Source organism: Protomyctophum parallelum, assembly GCF_964188405.1.
Source record: "Protomyctophum parallelum genome assembly, chromosome: 3".
In the NCBI taxonomy this organism is placed as follows: domain Eukaryota; kingdom Metazoa; phylum Chordata; class Actinopteri; order Myctophiformes; family Myctophidae; genus Protomyctophum; species Protomyctophum parallelum.
In genome coordinates this window covers 32644069-32665904 of record NC_139698.1, presented here as the reverse complement: position 1 = coordinate 32665904, position 21836 = coordinate 32644069, and the positions used below count along the sequence as shown (strand labels likewise).

Sequence of the window (21836 nt, the reverse complement as noted above, 5' to 3'; positions counted from 1 at the left end):
CCAAATGTTAACTCTGTCATTTCTCAACCGTTTTGGACGGCGGTGGGCTCGTTGTGATTGTGTCGCCCCCCTGGGGGCGTCTTTAGGGGGCTCAAGGTTCAGGGACCCCGAGGGACCCCCCGGGACCCCCAAATGGTAACTGTCATTTCTCAACTGTTTTGGACAGCGGTGGGCTCTTTGGAATCGTGTCGCCCCCCCTGGTGGCGTTCTCAAGGTTTTGGAGGTTCGGGGACCCCCCGGGACCCCCCAGGGACCCCCAAATGGTAACTCTGTCATTTCTCAACCGTTTTGGACGGCTCGTTGTTATTGTGTCGCCCCCCTGGGGGCGTCTTTGGGGGTCTCAAGGTTCAGGGACCCCCCCGGGACCACCCAGGGACCCCCAAATGGTAACTCTGTCATTTCTCAACCGTTTTGGACGGCGGTGGGCTCGTTGGAATCGCGTCGCCCCCCTGGGGGCGTCTTTGGGGGTCTCAAGGTTCAGGGACCCCCCGGGACCACCCAGGGACCCCCAAATGGTAACTCTGTCATTTCTCAACCGTTTTGGACGGCGGTGGGCTCGTTGGAATGGTGTCGCCCCCCTGGGGGCGTCTTTAGGGGGCTCAAGGTTCAGGGACCCCGAGGGACCCCCCGGGACCCCCCAGGGACCCCCAAATGGTAACTGTCATTTCTCAACTGTTTTGGACGGCGGTGGGCTCTTTGGAATCGTGTCGCCCCCCCCTGGTGGCGTTCTCAAGGTTTTGGAGGTTCGGGGACCCCCCGGGACCCCCAAATGGTAACTCTGTCATTTCTCAACCGTTTTGGACGGCTCGTTGTTATTGTGTCGCCCCCCTGGGGGCGTCTTTGGGGGTCTCAAGGTTCAGGGACCCCCAGGGACCCCCAAATGGTAACTCTGTAATTTCTCAAAGTGTGTGAGAGAGAGAGCTATAGTAAGAAGAATATGCAGATGAATATAAATGGTTCTCTCTGTCTCTCCCTCCCATCAATAAAGATCTATTATAAAAATGTCAAGAGTTACCATGTGGAAGTCCCCAGGGGTCCACAAACCTCCAAAACCCTGATAATGCGCCCAGAGAGGCAACACGATTCCAACGAGCCCACCCCCGTCCAAAACGGTTGAGAAATGACAGAATTACCATTTGGTTGTCCCGGGGGGTCCCGGGGGGTCCCCGAACCTACAAAACCCTGAGAACGCCCCCAGGGGGGCAACACGATTCCAACAAGCCCACCCCTGTCCAAAATGGTTGAGAAATGACAGAGTTACCATTTGGGGGTCCCTGGGGGGTCCCGGGGGGTCCCCGAACCTCCAAAACCCTGAGAACGCCCCCAGGGGGGCGACACGATTCCAACGAGCCCACCGCCGTCCAAAACGGTTGAGAAATGACAGAGTTACCATTTGGGGGTCCCTGGGGGGTCCCTGGGGGTCCCTGAACCTTGAGACCCCCAAAGACGCCCCCAGGGGGGCGACGCGATTCCAACGAGCCCACCGCCGTCCAAAACGGTTGAGAAATGACAGAGTTACCATTTGGGGGTCCCTGGGTGGTCCCGGGGGGGTCCCTGAACCTTGAGACCCCCAAAGACGCCCCCAGGGGGGCGACACAATAACAACGAGCCGTCCAAAACGGTTGAGAAATGACAGAGTTACCATTTGGGGGTCCCTGGGGGGTCCCGGGGGGTCCCCGAACCTCCAAAACCTTGAGAACGCCACCAGGGGGGGCGACACGATTCCAAAGAGCCCACCGCCGTCCAAAACGGTTGAGAAATGACAGAGTTAACATTTGGGGGTCCCTGGGGGGTCCCTTGGGGTCCCTGAACCTTGAGCCCCCTAAAGACGCCCCCAGGGGGGCGACACGATTCCAACGAGCCCACCGCCGTCCAAAACGGTTGAGAAATGACAGAGTTAACATTTGGGGGTCCCTGGGGGGTCCCGGGGGGTCCCTTGGGGTCCCTGAACCTTGAGCCCCCTAAAGACGCCCCCAGGGGGGCGACACGATTCCAACGAGCCCACCGCCGTCCAAAACGGTTGAGAAATGACAGAGTTACCATTTGGGGGTCCCTGGGGGGTCCCTGGGGGTCCCTGAACCTTGAGACCCACAAAGACGCCCCCAGGGGGGCGACACAATCACAACAAGCCCACCCCTGTCAAAAACGGTTGAGAAATGACAGAGTTACCATTTGGGGGTCCCTGGGGGGTCCCAGGGGGTCCCTGGGGGTCCCTGAACCTTGAGCCCCCCAAAGACACCCCCAGGGGGGCGACACGATTCCAACGAGCCCACCCCCGTCCAAAACAGTTGAGAAATGACAGAGTTACCATTTGGGGGTCCCTGGGGGGTCCCGGGGGGTCCCTCGGGGTCCCTGAACCTTGAGCCCCCTAAAGACGCCCCCAGGGGGGCGACACGATTCCAACGAGCCCACCCCCGTCCAAAACAGTTGAGAAATGACAGTTACCATTTGGGGGTCCCTAGGGGGTCCCTGGGGGGTCCCTGGGGGGTCCCTGAACCTTGAGACCCACAAAGACGCCCCCAGGGGGGCGACACAATCACAACAAGCCCACCCCCGTCAAAAACGGTTGAGAAATGACAGAGTTACCATTTGGGGGTCCCTGGGGGGTCCCAGGGGGTCCCTGGGGGTCCCTGAACCTTGAGCCCCCCAAAGACACCCCCAGGGGGGCGACACGATTCCAACGAGCCCACCCCCGTCCAAAACAGTTGAGATTTGCACCCTAAGCAAGGGTTTAAGACAGTGGCCAATGGAGAGGTGTCTTACATCTTTTCAGCGTAGGACCCGCCTTCTGAACTTTCACCCCTCACACAAATAATCCAAGAGAGAAAAAAAAAAAATCGAGACCAAAGACATAGGTTTTGAGAGAGAAAAAAAAAATCGAGACCAAAGACATAGGTTTTGAGAGAGAAGGCGTTTTGCAATGAGAAAAAAAAAAACTTTCATTCGCAAACGAAGGAAAAAAAACATTAAAAACATTTTATTTAGCACAACACATATTATTATTACCCAAACATTTAGTAAGTATTTTGTTTTATGTAGTTTAATTTTTAATTTTTAATTTTTTTTAATTTTTTTTAATTTAAAAAAAAAAAAAATAATTTAATTTTTTTTTAATTTTTAAAAGTTTTGTTCTCAATTATTTTTTCTTTTCTTTCAAATCTTATTTTTTTTTGCTTGCAAATATATTTTTTGATTGCGTTTTTAATTTGTTTGAATTAAAAATAGTTTTTTGTTCTGTTTAGATTTTTTCTCTCTCAAATGTTTTTCTTTTGTTTGGTTAATTTTTCTTTTGTTTGGTTAATAAAGAGACAAATGTAACTCCATAGGCGGGCGCCGGGCGCTGATATTAGATGTGCGCATGCGCATCACAGCCCTTTCTTTCTCCACTGAACTTTTACTCTCATGAGTAAAAGGCTACATTACATGGACAGGCACAGGGTAGTACAGTAAGTAAAATTGGCATGTTTCCATCTATGGTTTCCATTGGGGTCCTTTTGTACTCTTGCATCCAGACTTAGCTCTGGTCTATACGGCTAAGCTGTGGAAAGCCTGGTGACGCGAGGTTATATGACTAAAAGTAAAACTATGGCTAGATATACTGACAGACAGTTTCGTCTAGAATGTTTCGACTAGAATGTTAATGTTAATGTTAATTGTGTGTGTGTGTGTGTGTGTGTGTGTGTGTGTGTGTGTGTGTGTGTGTGTGTGTGTGTGTGTGTGTGTGTGTGTGTGTGTGTGTGTGCCATGCAGGGGGGCAGTCAGCCAGATATTTCGTGAAGCCTCATTTGAAATCGGTAGTTCATATAATGGCCTGTTGTGGCGCTGGACTGGACCCAAAAAGCCCCATAGCTCCATAGAGGCCCATGTATTTTGGCCCAACTTCACCTAGACTGTATTACCTTAATAAACATGGTCATGAATACTTTCTTCTTCCAGTCACTAGTTTAAAGTCTCATTTCTAATGTCATAATATTCTTTTTGGAAAATTATGGTCCCATTAATTAAAAAAATGACCATAAAGAAAAAAAAACATCGCGTATGTTCTGAGGGGCGTGGCTACCGTTACAGTCTATGATCGGGATTCCCCTCCCACTCGAGTCAAAATAAAAACCAACGGAGAAGAAGGGGGGAAGTCCCGCCTCGTTGTCTGGGCAGCCAATGGCCAGCTGGTCCAAAACGGAGCCAGCCAATGGCCAGCTGGTACCAAACGGATCTAGAAAGATGGCGACTTACAGTGCAGGAATAACAGGCTTCATTTTACGTCCATGTTAGACCCGGCGAACGCTTTGTCCATATTTTTTACAGTCTATGGTGCCATGCCTATTCCCACTATAGGCTGAGGAAGAAATGCCACTTGACAGTTTTCGAATCAGCCTCATGGTGGCGCTGCAACAGGCCAAGTTGCGTCTCTCTCTCTCTCACACACACACACACACACACACACACACACCTAGGGATGCACCGATCCGGCTTTTTGGCATTCGATACCGATTTCGATACATGGGGGTCCAGTATCTGCCGATACAGAGTACCGATCCGATACCCCCCACAAAGAAACGTAATAACCTATTAAGCTGTATGCCTCACTGTGTGGAGTCTGGAATCATTATTTTGTGTAAGGCAACATCAAGGCTTGACTTAAACATTACTTTCCCAACTTTGTAAAACAAAATGTAACAAACACAGATATAAATGCACTGAATTATTTATTAAATAACTGTGCAACAATTAGACCAGGTTAATGTGTGCGCAGGCTAGCCTGCATGTTATACTGTCAATACTACACTGCTGTGTCACAGAGGAGGTAGAGTTGTTTTCATACTGTAATTACACATAATTATCGGATCGGATCGGATAATGGATCGGCCACCGATCCGATACCCGATCTAGAATTTTAGCCTGGATCGGCGCCGATCTCCGATACGAGTATCGGATCGGTGCATCCCTACACACACCACACACACGTTTTAACTTTTAAGTTAACTAATTCATTTGTGATGTAGTCTGTCTTATCACATCAGAATCCGTTTTTAAAAGTCTGACTTTTATGTAAACCAATATGGATATTTAATAGGAGACTATATAGCACACATAATTATGGAGAAGGTGCACCATATGACCAATAGGTCCTATTGAATAGGAGACTGACCATCTCTTCACCTGGTGCAACTCTTTCACTCATTTTGTTAAATGCTATTATTCAAAAGTGGGTTATTATTCAGCATCATATGCTAGCCATCATTTTTCTATTGCAGTTTAAGCAAATATATATAGCCTAGCGTATATACAGTATATCCACAAATGTGTTGATGTGGCATATAAAAATATATGTTCATACATTTTTTGATTTTTTTCTAGGGAAGGAAGGAAGGTCAAACGCATCAGGACACTAAAGCCTCACTCTTGCCTCTTCCTGAAACTTGGCAGCCCTAACAGGTTGTGTGCAGATATCGTTCCCCGAATATAGCTGATCTACAAGCTCACAGTCACAACTGCAGCGTGACACGTTTATCTTGTAAATCTGCTATTTCAGGCATTTCAGCACCATATTGTAGCTGACTAAATCAACTCTAGATTTAGTTGACTAAAATCTTATGGCATTTAGTCAACTAAAACTTTCCAGACTGACTAAAACTTCATCACAATTTGCTGTCAAAATCAACACAGGACAGTGTATTGTTATTGTACTAAATGTTTTTCCCCTCTTAGATTAGTAATGATTACCACTGCTGTTTTGTTTAGGTTGCCTTTTATTGTTCTCTTACTTTGTTATAGAGCGTGGCAGTCCCGCCCCTTACCAGGGCCCAGGAAATGATTCCCCGTTCATTTTCCTCATAGACATTTCAAAAAGTATTTATTTAAAGACCTTTTAAGCGTCGTACAAAGACTACTCGAGTTGTGACAAATCATGACAACAAACAATTTTTTTCGGGCCGAACAAATAATTAGAAAGAAGAAAAACAACACTTTTTTGTTGTTTTTCTTCTTTGTAATTATTTGTGTTTGTTATCATGATTTGTCACAACTCAAGTTGGCTTTGTACGCTTATATGGTCTTTAAATAAATACTTTTTGAAATGTCAATGGGGAAAATGCATTGGGAATAATTTCCTGGGCCTGGCGTCGTCATGAAAGGGGGCGGGATTGGGACGCTCTATTGAGCTATAGTATTTTCTTTTTTTTTTTCTTTTTTTTTTTAATACTGTTTTTATTAGGCATTTTTTGTATATGACAACTTATATGACAATCTTTGACAATAATGAGTTATTCAGTTATATAAAATGAAAGATAAAGACAGATAATGTAAATTCCACATACAATACATAATAAAAAAGATATATAAATGTGATAAAAACGAAAAAACAAAAGAAACAGTTAAACAACGACAAATGTGAACAGACAAACAAAACAAAGACCACAGGACAGACACTCTTGCTCTCAAAACTTTCCCAACACGTTGTAAATTAACTGAATTACAGACATTTCTTTTTAAATGAGAATAAATAAAATAAAATAAAATACTCAGTTCCTTTTTTTTCTTTCCAATTTTCTAATATGTTATCTATTGTGTAGGAGGGGTTAGCGTGCACCTATTGAAATGGTCAATGAAGGGTTGCCATGTCTGGTAAAATCTATCTTCACTCCCTCTCAATTCAAACTTTATCTTTTCCAATTGCAAGTAGTGCATAACATCTTTCATAAGTGTAGTGTGAGTGGGAACCTGTGCTTGTTTCCAATTCAACAGTATCAGTCTGCGAGCCAGTAGAGTCACATATTTTACCATGTTATACTGGAAAGTAGACAGTTTGACCCCGGGCCCCCCGACCCCCAGAACTGCTGTCAGTGGATCCGGGTCAAAAGGTCTTCCAACAATGTCTGACAATGATTTAAATATACTTTGCCAAAATGATGTTAGTTTAGTGCAGTGCCAGAACATATGAGCTAGGGTGGCCGGCGACTGGCCACATCTGTCGCAGGCTGGATTCACATTTGGAAACATTCTGTTGAGTTTTTCCTTTGACAAATGTAACCTGTGTAATATTTTAAACTGTATAAGACCGTGCCTGGCACATACTGAAGAAGAGTGCACAAACTTTTGAGATGTAGACCATTGCTCGTCAGTGATAGATATTCCTAAGTCGTTTTCCCAAGCAGTTTTTAAATACTCCAATGAGGCATTATTATCTAAACATGAGAGAGAATTATAAATAATAGAAACACGGCCCAGGCCGTAGCGTAACGGTCTGGGCACCGGACTGGTAATCCAGTCGCAGTGTGCCGCGGGTTCGACTCCCGGACCCGACACGGCCTTTACTGCATGTCATCCCCCCATCTCTCTCCCGTTTCCTGTCAGCCTACTGTCTGTCCCTTCAAAAATCAATAAAAGGCGTAAGCCGCAAAAAAATATCTTAAAAAAAAATAATAATAATAGAAACACCTCCTTTGAGCAATGGGTCAGGTAGAAATATAGATTCCATTGATGAGTTGGGAGGTATGTTTGGAAATGAATCAGTGTGTTGTGTTAAAAAATGTCGTATCTGTAGAAATCTAAAGAAATGTGATTGGGGTAACTTGAATTTGCGTCGTATTTGTTCAAAGGTCGGAAATAACCCATCAATATAAAGATCTTTGAAGGAGTGAATACCATTTCTATGCCACACTTTAAACAATGCGTCAGAAAGGGACGGTAAAAAAGCATGGTTAGCGACCAGAGGTGCGCGCACAGAACCCGGGTGCCAACCGAAATGCCTTCGTATTGAGAGCCAAATTTTGAGAGAATGCCAGACTATGGAATTCTTTGGCAACTTAGTATATCTTGAGGCCACTGGGGAAAAGATTAAAGCTGACAACGATGTTGGGGGACAACATTGACCTTCAATAAATGCCCATGTAGGCAATTGATCTTGGAGCCAAAATGAGAGCGCACGTAAATTACACGCCCAGTAATAGAGTTTGAAGTTAGGTAATCCCATTCCGCCATCTGATTTAGGCCTCTGCAAAAAATCCTTCCTTATTCGGGGGTGTTTCTTATCCCAAATGAACTTGGAGATAATTTTATCCAGATTCTTAAAAAAAGTGTTGTTAACAAAAATTGGAATACATTGGAATAGAAACAGATATTTAGGGAGGACATTCATTTTAATTATATTAATTCGGCCGGCAAGTGAGATAGGAAGGTTCGACCATTTCGTTAAGTCTTGTTCAGTACGTTCAAAAAGTTTTGTATGGTTTTGCTTGAACAAGTCATTAAGTGCTTTGGTTACTATGATTCCTAAATATCGAAAGCTGGTTATAACATTAAATGGGTGAGAGCCAAAAGTTTGATTGCCTTGTGTATTGATAGGAAATAAAACGCTTTTGGAAACATTGACTTTATACCCCGAAACCCTGCCAAAACTTTCTAAGGTGGACATGATACTAGGAATAGATGTGGAAGGTTTGGATATGTATAATAATAAATCGTCAGCGTAAAGTGAAACTTTATGCTCTCTATCTCCTCTGAAGATACCAGTGTAGGTGTCTGAAGCACGCAACGCAATTGCAAGCGGCTCAATAGATAAGGCAAAGAGCAGTGGTGAGAGAGGGCAGCCTTGTCTGGTCGAGCGATTCAAAGGGAAGTTTTCAGACCTGTATCCGTTTGTATGTACAGAAGCTAATGGAGAAGCATAAAGTAGTTTAACCCATGAAGTGAAGGTTGGACCAAACCCAAATTTTGACAGGGTCGAGAGGAGGAAGTCCCACTCGACCCTATCAAAGGCTTTCTCCGCGTCAAGAGATAACAGTATTTCCGTATCTTGGGGGGTACTACTGGGAGAATATATAATGTCGAATAGGCGTCTAAGATTAAAAAATAGATGTCTATCTTTTATAAACCCCGTTTGATCAGTATGTATCACAGTTGGGAGCACTTTTTCCAAGCGTGTAGCCACAATTTTTGCTAACATTTTAGTATCAACATTCAAAAGACTCAGAGGCCTGTATGAACCTGGATTAAGTGGGTCTTTATCTTTTTTAAGTAGAACAGAGATGCTAGCTTGGTAGAAAGTTGGTGGGAGGTGGCCAGCGTTGAGAGATTCATTAAACACTTTAAGTAAAAGGGGAGATATGAGTTCAGTAAATGACTTGTAAAATTCAGAGGTATAGCCATCGGGTCCTGGGGCTTTTGAGCACTGCATTTGTGAGATTGCCTGATGTATTTCATCTAAGGTAATAGCTCTTTCAAGTTGAACCTTATGTTCTTGACTAATGGAAGGTATGTTTAAATTTTCTGAAAAAGTATCAATCAAATTAGAATCTCCTAGTGATTCCGAAGTATACAAATCTGAATAAAAGCGCTTAAATACATCATTAATTTCCTGCTGATTAATAGTAGTTTGACCAGTGTTTGTATTGATCTCCGTAATTAATCTAGAAGCAGCTGATTCCCTAATTTGAAGTGCAAGTATTTTGCCCGCCTTATCCCCGTGTTCATAAAACCTATGGCGTGACCGAGTCATCAAATTAGTTGTTTCATTTAGCTATAGTATTTCTTATCGTGGTGTTTGTTGTTTGTTTTGTTCTCCCCAATAGAGTCCTGTGCATGCTGTGCATCCAGAGTCAGAGGGAGCCAAGTGGTGCAGCCGACAGGTCTTCACTATACTGTAGGTCTCACGGTAACCCACGGTCCTAGAGGTTTGTTTTATTGACGTGACTGCTTGCACCCTTTTCACGGTGGCACTCTTTATCTCTGCATGGTTTGCTGTGTGTGTGCGTGCTTCTAGGCTTAGGTGGGTATAGTGTTTATCTAGCTTTAGCTACTGCTGTACAGTAAGGTTCCCAGCTTGCTTTCACAGTACTGTTATAGGCCCTTTGTAGACCGGATGTGTATTTAACAACTTTCTGTGGGAGGGAAAGGTGTTAAACACACCATTTTGTGTGTTTCAGAGGGAAACAGACAAGAGGGAGAATGAGGCCAGCCGCCAGATGTGTGGATGGACTGAAGGAAGGAGGACCAGGAGAGAGGGAGAGAGAAAAGTGGAGACGGTGGTATGTATCAATAGAATAGACTTTATTTGTACAAGTGCATAGGACATTTTGAAGGTCAGCTCAGACAGAAAATACAGATAAGACTGGAAAAAATATACAATCCATACTCTTTAAAGGTTTAATATAATTTATTAAATAACAGGGGCCCTTATACAAGGTTTCTTTGACTAGGCATGCACCTCTTGGTACCACAGCACCTCAAACGCCCTTAATGTCAAGAAAGAACACACTCACAACACCATAGGGAGTTCAACAAACCATGTGCAACCCAGATTCGGCTCAAACAAGGGATTAAATTAATTTCACTCCTATGCCGTGGAACGCCCTATACCTATACCAACAGCCATTAAGAAATGTGAATCCCTAGACTCCTTCAAAACCGCTCTCAAAGAGCACCTATGGACGGCTGCAATTACAAACTGGCCCCTGTAGACTCCCCCTCATTTTCCCATAAACTTTCTTAATATGATTTCCTGTTTTTCATAGAAGTGTATATTTGTACTGGAGAACCCTGATGTAAACAAGTCTTGGTGCTTTTCATGGTTTCATCCTCAAAGTAGCACTGTGAAATAAAAATATCAATCAAACAAAACAGGTCTTTGTTGACAGTGGGACACATTTTAAAGGTTTCAGAGATGCCCTTTCTATTTGTTGATGAGTCGCCTGTACCAGAGCACAATATTGCCATCTAGTGAAAATAAAAGGATTGTGTTTTCTATAAGCCATGATAAAACAGCAGTTTTCAGTTAAGCAGTAGAACATGAGAGGGAGTGTTAAGGCAAATATCCCAAAATCAGAATGAACTTGGAATAAACTTGTGGGTGATTTTTTTTTCTTTTGTGCATGCTCCATCATTTATAGTGTATGTGGCTCATTAGAACGGTAACAGGTAAGGGACATGGTCATGGCTGAAATTGTAGGTACGAAGCGAAGCTGAACACCATCATAGATCAATTGTGAATTTGTGAATCATTTATTTCATACAAATTGGATTTGATATTGTGGAATAAATTCTGAGATATCCAGCTTTAGTCAAGACTTAATTCTGCTGTTTAGTATAAAGTAAATGTGTTGTCATCTTACTGTCTGATTTCAAATATGTCGTAAGCGATGTACTCAATGTACTCAATACAAAAGTGTAGTTAATCTCTAGATTTGAAACTATACAGTAATGACTTTTTATGTTTTCCAAAAGTCACTATAACCAGATACCATGAATTAAAGAGTTAAGGGGTATAGGCACTTAAATGAATGTATACAATGTTGAATGACCAAATTGACCATACACAGAGCTCAATTAATTTCATCACTACAGAGAAGTTGTAGTTGTTCATTTATTACTGTCATGTGGCTCAGACTTGCTACTAGGTTAGAGGGTCATGGGGATGACAATGTTTCATGATACCAGATTATCAAACTAGGTGAAGTGATATTTCTCCAATTTGGTTAAAAAAAAGTGATATAATATGATTTGAAACGGAAACGTGAAATACTGTACATACTGTATGTAACAACAAGAGCCGTTCTAGGGCTAGTCCAAGGCAGCTTGCACAGTATGACTTACCATAGATATCCACCACACACACATACCGGTATATACATTATACTGTATGTATAACTCGAAAATAATCTTTGGGGCGAAATCGTCAAGTTAATCACAGAGTGTTAGGAGCAAAATAAACTTTTGTTGTTAACTCTGCTTAGGCTTGCCGCTTGGTGGTCCTCAGCCTGGGGTGCCAGATTTGATAGAAAGTCACGCTTAGCTTGTGAGACTATTATAGATGATTGTGTGCATTTAGCCAGCTATCAATACCCTAATTAGAGTATTAAGCCGTTGTTTGTACTACTATGACATCGATATAATCACCGTGTTGAATTGAACACTTTAAGAGATAGGTGGAGCTATTTGCAGACTGACATACCTGGCAACCCAAATCATCGCAATGTGTGGCTTGTGTGCAGTGTAGTGTTCTGCTTGACCAGACTCCCCGCTGGGAATCTCTGGGGTTAGAGAGACTGACTGCTGTTTAGATGGCTGTCAGAGCGGAATAACTTTGCGAACGGCGTTGTAAACAAGTGAGTATTATCTAACGGGTGTCCAGCGGCACTAATCCAATAAAATGGAACAAGAATTTGAAGACATTGATTCGTCAGGACGATGGCAAAACCTCTACAATGTAAGTCGCGACACGGGGCCTCTCATGTGTTTCTATGGCGATTGGTTGGTTGCTAGCGTGCTTGCTAGCTAACGTTGTACAGCTCTGCCGATCGCTCGCCTTAAGAGCCTGTTTGGGAAGTCATTTGGTTGAGTGGTCGACTTCAACGCATTGTGTTTGACTAATAACGAAATCCCAGTGGCAGACTGGCAGTGCCACTTTACGAGAAGCAGACCACGTTAGCTACCCCGACTTCCGTAGCTAATGAGCTAAAACGTGCACTAACACGGCGCTAATGTTAGCTTTTTGAATAAAAGACACACCAAGGATAAGACCATGACGTAATGAACAATCGGAAGTGTTGTATAGTCGATCTACAAGCTCACTGCATTTGCAGCCCGAGTGACCTTGTAGATCTGTTGAATATAATTGCTATAATAAATCAAATTAAATGCTTCATGGGGTCCTGCCGTCAGTACCCACTTGTCTCGAGGGCGTCGAAATGTACGTAATATAAGTGAATAAAAATATTTCGCTTCAAAAGACGTCATTTTTAAAGAGCTGAAGGCGCGGTTCAGTTCCTCTAGGAGTCTAGATGTTGTGACATCAGAGGCGTATACTAGAGTTTAAGCACCGTCAACTGCAGCTTCTGAGAAGTCATCAAGACTTCCCAGAGAAAAGCTTTCCGTATGTTTTACAGGCATGCAGTTACAGTAGATATGCTGCACTCAGTCAGGACGGTCTGCTGTTGATACAGCATCCGAGTTTCTCTAATCTATTACTGTAGGACGTGACCCTGCCATGTGCCTGTTGAATAATAGTTTTAGTTAGACTGCAGTGCTTGCTCATCGCTGTCTGTCAGAGAAAACGGTCAGCCCAACTTCATATCAGCTGCTGTCTACGTTTGTGTTATTACATTATTATTACACAATCACTTGACGGATTCGAGGCGATTACAGATCCGCCAGAACAGCCTTCTCACAATATTAGACGAGATATATTAAAACTTGAAAGATAAATTCGTGTTTCTGCATGCAGCATCATAATGATTACTATATTGTCACTGTGAAGCTTGCTCCTGAGTCCTGATAGTTCCTAATCAGTGATCATGTACATATACACAGTTGAAATATGTTCCTTACACATACTCATTTCAGCTGTCATTGAAAATCCATGTCATTCTGCAACAATACTACATTTCATAATGCTGCTTAGATGTATTATCTTAAAGGGTGGTGTTAAACAAAGCATGAATTTATGTATCACCACTGTGTCATAACGCTATCGCTAATCGCTATGTGATCATATTTTTCTTTAATTCTTTCATTAGGAAATCCGAAACCAAGCCGGTGAATTCCCCTACAGAGTGGCAAAACTTCCACAGAATCGGAATTTGAACCGGTACAGAGATGTCAGCCCGTGTATGTGCAAAGTTGACTATTTTTTATTTGTTGTCGTTTTTATTTGTTACATTTATTTTTGATTGCAAAAATGAGAGTATTATAACAAGAGTTGCCTGTGGTTTCAGATGATCACAGCCGGGTAAAACTTGAAAGCTGTGAAAATGACTACATAAATGCAAGTTTAGTCATGGTAGAGGAAGCTCAAAGAGCTTACATTCTATCTCAGGTAATGCATTACATTTTACAAGCAATTCTTAGACCGAAATTAAAACAATCGCCTATATAATATTGGTGAGGCACTGGTTATTAGGAACAGGAAGAGCCTGGAGGGAGCTGTCATACACTAAACTCTGATGCAATTACTTTATTTATAGGCTAACATTCCAGCAGAAAAGCTGCAGTATCATGAAGAAGGCAGCTTGCCTGCTGTACTGTCAGTCTACAAATAAAGTAATCACATCACTGTTATGAGAGTGTGGCGTGGCGTTTCCCTTCAAGCTCTTAGCAAGCAATTTAATCATGAGTTAATCAATTGACCAGACTGGGTGGGATTTCCCGAACCCTCCAAATATGATGTATGAGCAAAATGCCTACTGCCTGTATATGGTCAATGAGGTCAGCTTTGTTCATACAATTGTATTTTTTTTAGGCAAATCATAAAGGATACCTGTGAACATTGAATGTCACATTGATATGTCACCTGAATACCTTTTTTGTTTTGGTTCCACAGGGCCCTTTGAGGAACACATGTGGCCATTTCTGGCTAATGATCTGGGAGCAATGTTCCAAAGCCGTTATAATGCTCAATAGAGTAATTGAAAAAGGATCTGTGAGTACTATATACTTGTTTTTCTTCTATTTTGAGTACCCAAAATGTCGTTTTTTTAATTTCCCCAATATTGCGGATCTACAAGCTCACCACTGTTGTGGGTTTGAGAACGGCTATTTTTGCGCTTGGTCATACAACACAGTATAGGTCTTAAGTCAGCGGTTCCCAAACCTTTTTGGCCGTGCACCCCCTGTTACGTCCCGACCTAGCTGACGCACCCCCCACATGGAAATATAAATTGCATAAGTTATATAGAGACATATATTTCCTATTTATCCACATATATGAACCTAAATATGGCATTTATATGCAGGATAGGCTATATTCTGCATATACTTAATATGTTGATATATAAATAAAACCATAGCACCACCATTAGACTTCATGTGGCGCACCCCCTAGAAGGCGCTCACGCACCACAAGGGGTGCACGCACCACAGTTTGGGAACCACTGGGTTAAGTGGTTAAATATCCTGGATCTCCATATATTCCCCATATTTATACACATACAGTTTGTACCGCTCTAGAATCAGTTTTGCCCTTGTGGTGTTGATTTGGTCATCACTTGCCTGAGAGGACCATATGGATTTAATGCTACCGCAATATCATTGCGATGTGAGGGATTAAGGTTCATATTTCCGTCTTCATCAATGCTTCTTGTCAGCCAGTGTTTACACACACGCACACACGCGCGCGCGCACACACACACACACACACACACACACACACACACACACACACACACACACACACACACACACACACATTCCCAAGATAATCTAATGTGAGAAGATGGTTGAATTGTGTTCTTTTGAGAATAAAGGGCAAGTTATTCTCCTTCACCACCACTAATATGTGAAGATGGTGATTGGACAGGGGCATTTTTGGCACAGAGAGAGGTTTTCCATTGGCTTTGACACTAGATGGATAATATATCCCCAAAATAGGATGCCACAAGGGACAGCATTTCCTGTCTGGGCCTCTCAGGGCAACACAGGGACCTCTCAAGCTTACACAATAAGGGTTAGAGGATAACAGCCATTATGCTCTGTAGGTATTTTGGGGAACTGATAACCCCAAAGTCGCCGTAAATGGCACACCTCCAAAGAATATCACTCAAAAGGGCATTCTATTTTCTTCACTTTTATGTGGCGGTGCTTTTTATACAGTACTATAATTTTATTGAATGTTACCGTCTTTAGCTTTTTACAGCTTGGGCATGAACAATGGCCCAGAGCCTTCTAAACATGGCTTGAGTCTTACTTGACCGAACAAGTTGATCCAGGCTTGGGGGAAAAAGCTTGAAAGTTACCAGATTCTGTCTCTGTCGTCCCCGACTTGCTTTACAGCATTCTTGTTAACCCATTTTGACCGCGAACCCCTATACGTAACTATACCTTTCAATCAGGGAACACCTTTTGGGGTTGTTGTTGAGACATGGCCAAAGTAGCCCAAAAGGTTGAGAACCCCTGCCCTAGGAGATTAGCCTTATTCTACGAGGAACACGCTGTGTATCCATCTTCAACCTAAGCGGTAGTAGTCTGATCGCGGGGGCAACAGCTCCACCAGAGAGCTCCAGACCTGACTTCCCTCTTCAGAGCAACATTAGTAACTTCTTCCTGATGCGTCCCAAGGTCAGTGTGTCGATGTAATCCCTCCAAGTGATCCTTGGTCTGGTCTTGGTCCTCCCAGTGGGACGTGCATCGTGGACCTCCCTAGGGAGACGCTCGAGAGGCATCAGTACTAGATGCCTGAACCACCTAAGCTGGCTCCTTTCCGAGTCTCTCTCTCAGGGAGATACCTTATGACCGTAGGTGAGAGTAGGAACGAAGATTTCTCAGTGAACTGGCTCAGCTCTCTTTTCGTCACAACAGTGCGTGCGGTACAGTGCCGCTCTGATTCTCCAACTGATCTCCTTCTATGTACTCCCCTCACTCGTGGACAAGACCTCGAGAAACTTAACTTCTTCAACTCAACTTACCTTGTAAACCTGTGATGAGACAATAAAGATTCTTCTAAGAAAATGTAATTAACTCATATATTTTCTCTGTAACAGGAAAAGTGTGCCCAGTATTGGCCCACCACAGAAGAGCAACAGATGCCATTCACAGACACAGGGTTTGTTGTGAGACTAGTTTCAGAGGAGGACATGTCCTATTACACTATACGAGTGCTAGAACTGCAAAACTCAAAGGTGAGCAGACTCAACACTTGATCAGTGACCATATAAAATGTAATATCCCATAATCCCAGTAGTCGAGTATAAAGACTGTATTTTGTGGGGAAGCACACACAGTAAAGTCTTGAGTGTTTGTTTAACTCTGAAACAAAACCAAATAAGTTCTATTTGTACAGTCTTGATGATGATGTTTAGGACACAAGAAACACTTTCCTAGAGTTTTTATGTGGGTAATATGTGTTTTTAGATATTTTAGTCATGGTGCCATGTTCATGACCAAAACTTGTCATGAAAATGTGGTCTCACTTCCTTCCTGGACTACAAGTCCACTACGGGAAGTGCACCAAAGCATTATGGTCATCGTAGTAATTCAGCATTCCAGTCAACAGTTTTTTTCCAGCGGTCCCTTTAAAGTTAAATTAACACTCATAGTTTGACAGTGTAGTTGTGTAGCACTCTCAGTCACAATGCAGCAGTCTTTCCATTGACTTGTCACTTGGCAGATTATTTGATTATATTTGCAGTGATTGCATGTTTGCATTGCATTTTCTGCTCTATAATTTATCCTCAACAAAGTTCTTTAGAACTGTTATGGAATACATTTGGTATGCAAAGCTACTCTGACTGGTTCTCCTTATCATCACTTCCACTTTCTCACTGTGTCACCTGTTCCAGACAGGGGAATCCAGGGAGATCTACCACTTTCATTATACCACATGGCCTGACTTTGGCGTCCCAGAATCCCCTGCCTCTTTCCTCAACTTCCTCTTCAAGGTGCGGGAGTCAGGTTCCTTGGGTCCAGAACACGGGCCCTCTGTGGTGCACTGCAGTGCTGGGATAGGACGCTCGGGGACCTTCTCATTGGTGGACACCTGTCTGGTTCTGGTGAGGAAAATGATGGCCAGAGAACAGAATTGGAATTGCCATGGAATGATTTAGGAATTACAGGAAGGGTTTCCAGTGTTGGACTTTAACCATAAGTCTACCTATTGTCACGTTACCGTTGTCTTACTAATCTTTGTTTATCACATAGGGACTATGCTGGTATAAACGTAACCGTGGCAAGGGGCATTTTCTGTAAATTGACTAAATAAATTGCCATGTTTTACTTATTTACTTACCTTGTCTGTCACAGAATTTCTAGGTAGATATTAGATATAGATATAGGTAGATATAGATATTGAGTGTTGTTTACCATCACTCAATCCTTTGCATTTGTTCCTTTGTTCATCATTGTATTGTTGGGATGTGCATCATAGCACTATTTTGTCAAAACATAGGCTTTGTTAAACATTCTTCTCAGCTTCATTGTAAACATCCTCTTCCTTATCTGTTGTGAAGATGGACAAGAGGAAGGACCCATCAACAGTTGACATCCAGAGAGTCCTCCTGGATATGAGGGAGTATCGCATGGGCCTGATCCAGACCCCAGACCAACTCCGCTTCTCCTATATGGCTGTCATAGAGGGGGCCAAGTCTATTCTGAAAGACATCTCAACACAGGTAGATTCATTGGTTGGAACTGAGATCTTAAAATAGATAGAAATTCAGTCTGCATTGACAGCTGCTCTGACTCACTTTATTTTGACAATGTTGAAAGGATAATGTCAGCATAATTTTGATAGATCACCTATGAAAAGACCTACATTTCCAGTGCATTTTTCTCGTACTCAATTTGAGTATAAACAAGGTAGTGTGCACGCTCTGGGATGGAGATCGGAGATCTACTCTAAAAGAAAATCAGGAAATAATTTGCATTGGCTGTGTTCGGTGACTGGTCATTGAGAGATACATTTTCTACAGAGGTGTCAACATAATTCACCATGTTCTGGTTTTGTCTTATTAAACGGGATTCACTTATTTTGTTCAATACTCCCCTGAGATGTCACATGCGGTAAGAATATGCTCATCTTTGTGTATCATGCCTTTGTTCCCGTTCTCTGTAGCAAAGTGAGCCGATAGTGATGTTCAAAGACAACATCAAGCCAGATCTACCACCACCACCCCCACCCAGGCCTTCCTTGGATGACGGGCTCTACATAGACAACAGGCCCAACGGTCTGGAGCACGAGCCTCCCTCTGGACATGACGGATCAGCAAGGGAGCAGCCCGACACACTCAGCCATGACAACAACGTAACAGAGGGCTCTGGGATGTAAGTACATACACACTTTTAGTTGTAGGTCGGAGAGTATGACAGGGTAGTAGTTATTTATGTAAACCCCGTTTTATTCTTTGTAGTACATGTCATGCTGCAAAAATTATTTGCCTATTATGACATGCCCCAAACCTGGACACCAGGTTGAAAGTGGTTACGTTTTGACTGCAAGGAACCTAACTCTATTAGAAACATGACGGTAATAAAACTGTGATACTGTGGCACAGCAATGCTGCTGTGACAGTGCAAGATCATACATCGTAAATGATGGTCAGGCATTTCAAGTATTATCGTTTGCTTAATAGTTTTCTTTCTTAATGTTTCAGTGTGCGAAAGAGACACCGTGAGGAGAGGATTGCGAGCACCACACAGAAGGTCCAGCAGATGAAACAGAGACTGACCGACTCAGAGAAACAAAAAGAAAATTGGCTATACTGGAAGCCAATTCTATTTAATGTAGGCGCTGGGGTCGCCGTGGCTGTTGGCCTGTTGGCGTGCTGGATCTACTCCCAGTGAACTGTCTTGGTCACTTAGAACTGACTCTTATTTTGCACCAGTACCGGGGATTAGGTACTTTTCTTCAAGTAGAATTACATGGTAATATGTGCATAACTGGGGTTATTTATTTCTTAAGGTCAAAATGCCAGAGCGCTGGATCAAATGAGTGTGTATATTTTTCACGTAAGATCTTCAAAAAAAAAATAACATCTCAGGATCTTGGTGCCAGCACGATGATTAAAAAACATAATTGTCACTTGATGAATGTACTGTATCATAACAAAAAGCTTTGGAACAAAACTTACTAAAGGCGCAGTACAAAAAATGAATATTCTGACAGTTTTATTTTTGCATTCTTTATTTGTAAAGGTCAGATGTTTATTGTTCATCTGTGGACATGTTTTACATTTTTCATTTCAAAAGGTGTGTGCTGACTTTCCATCCTACCATAGACGCAGTTGAAACTCCAGAGACTAGACATGAGCTAAAACAGAGCATTTTCTTTTCTTAAAATGATTTTTTGTTTTTGTTTTGTTTCTCATGCATGCATTTAGATGTTTTTCAGTGCACCTCTTGTTGTTCCATTTGTGTCAGCAGGGCATGCCAATATGGCCAGATATATTTTTTTGTGTGACCAGATACTTCTGGTCAGTTGCCGAGCGCTGATGTTTCAAACTCATAGAATATATTAATCTGTTCATTTATTTTTTTATTATATGAACAAACTTTCATAGGTTTTACTTCTTAAATGAATCAAACAAGCTGTCAAGTCTCTTTCTGTGTGTAGATTAGCCCACTGGTTGGGTTAATGTGTGTATTTTCAGGTTATCCCACTATTGTCCTTAGGGAAAACAGAGTTACTCTTATCAGTAAAGAATTCCATGTGGCGAAGTGTTGATGTCCTGAGCTATGGTAGAATCTTAAAGTTGCGCTCCCATCATATAGAATGTATTTTCTGTTGGGTCTGTGAGAACTGATGCCCACATTAGAAAGTAATCACAATGTTTATTTTAATTTTTTTAATGGTTTTTGCTGTTGCTCTCTAGGAATTGCAGCATGGAATGCATTTAGCAGTGCAACTATTATTTTGGGAATTATGACCACATAATTCCCTATTCTGGGGAGATCATTCAGCAAAAATACTCTGATCTACAATCTCAATGTGTTGCAATGCATTGTAAGCTTATAGTTTGGTGAAGAGATTTGGTGCAAGTATATGGGGTTTAAGTTGGTACTGCTGTTCAAATGGTTGACCAGATGTGTATTAGATTCACTGGCACCGACCTATGCAACGGAATGTTTCATAGTGCAATTTAAACGTTTGCACCTTGTATTCAAATTTTGTTGTGAGCTTAGGCTGCGTAGGATTAGAAATTAGGTGACACAATAAATTAGTCTATTTATTCATTTGCTGGGATGGATACTTATTTAATGTGCCTTGAAGTGAGTCAAATGGTTGGATAGGAAAAAAAGATTTCCTACCATGACCAAAACGGCAGAATTTTTAAATTTGAAAACACAGTACCGTGAGACGACATTTCCCAAACTGGAGAGAATAGCATGTTTGCACTGCATTGAAGGATATGCAGTAAGTGAAATTGATACAAGGAAATGTGTATCAAAATTAATAGTGCACCAAATGTGTTAGCATGTATTATATACAGTGAGATGGAGTGATCAATTGTACACTGGATATTTACCCCTATTGAATGTGGTTTGTACACATTTCTTATTTGCCCCGGGATATAATGTTTGACCATAACATTCCATTTGTTTTTTTCCACATAAGATTCAGGGGAGTTTTGTACACTGTTGAGCTGCAGTGAGAACATGACAGATGGTGTTTTGAAAATCAAACAAAACATGGACTACTTACTACTTCTTGAATAAAAATGTTCCTCTTTTATAACAAAATCTGTTTGGAGGATTATTCCTGTCAAATAATGCAGCTGCAAATTCAATTATCAACACAGCTCCCAACATCAAGCTGTATGCTGTGCTACAGTATTCATAATTTAATTTTGACTGCTTTGAATCAATGCAAGCAACATTGGATGCCCCCTCAATGTGGATTCAAGGAACTGATCCAATAGCAAAAAGAGGCTCTTGCTCATATTGACTACTGCAGTAATTACATTTCCCCCTGGCCTGGGGGTTGGACTGGAGGGTAACAGAACTACTCGCCCCGTTTCTGTTTTCCTCCCAGAATTTTCCCCAGTGAGGGGTGGGAGAGGCTGGACAGCAGACGGCTGGACTTTGAATTTCTCTAACTATAAACCTTCATGACAGCAGAACAGCCTAAGTACAAATATAATTTATGAAAAGCTACTACAGTGAAGTCTGTTCACAGAAGTTGTTGTAGGATATGTGGGGATTATCTGACGAGGTACCATTTGAGGGGGCAAAACCTTACATATACTAAATAATACTAAATTGTTTATAGGTTCAATATAAGTCAAATAATATAGCCTTTCCACAGGAGTATCTTTTTATATTTTTCCAAAAATAATACAAACAGCCAATAGCATATTACAAAGTTATCCCCCTCACTGGGGAAAATTCCGGGAGGAAAAACGGGCAAGCACCGG

At 42.3% G+C, this 21836-nt stretch overlaps 1 protein-coding gene across 1 annotated transcript; it reads left to right on the top strand.

Annotated features, from left to right (window-relative positions):
* Window positions 1-12005: 12005 nt before the first annotated feature.
* ptpn2a (protein tyrosine phosphatase non-receptor type 2a) lies at window positions 12006-21162 on the top strand. Its single transcript, XM_083760370.1, has 9 exons — window positions 12006-12202; window positions 13512-13602; window positions 13710-13810; window positions 14315-14413; window positions 16470-16607; window positions 17268-17477; window positions 17934-18095; window positions 18539-18747; window positions 19077-21162. Exons 1-9 carry the CDS (start codon window positions 12146-12148, stop codon window positions 19264-19266), a joined length of 1257 nt encoding a protein of 418 aa, XP_083616496.1. The 5' UTR covers window positions 12006-12145; the 3' UTR covers window positions 19267-21162.
* The last annotated feature ends 674 nt before the right edge of the window (window positions 21163-21836 follow it).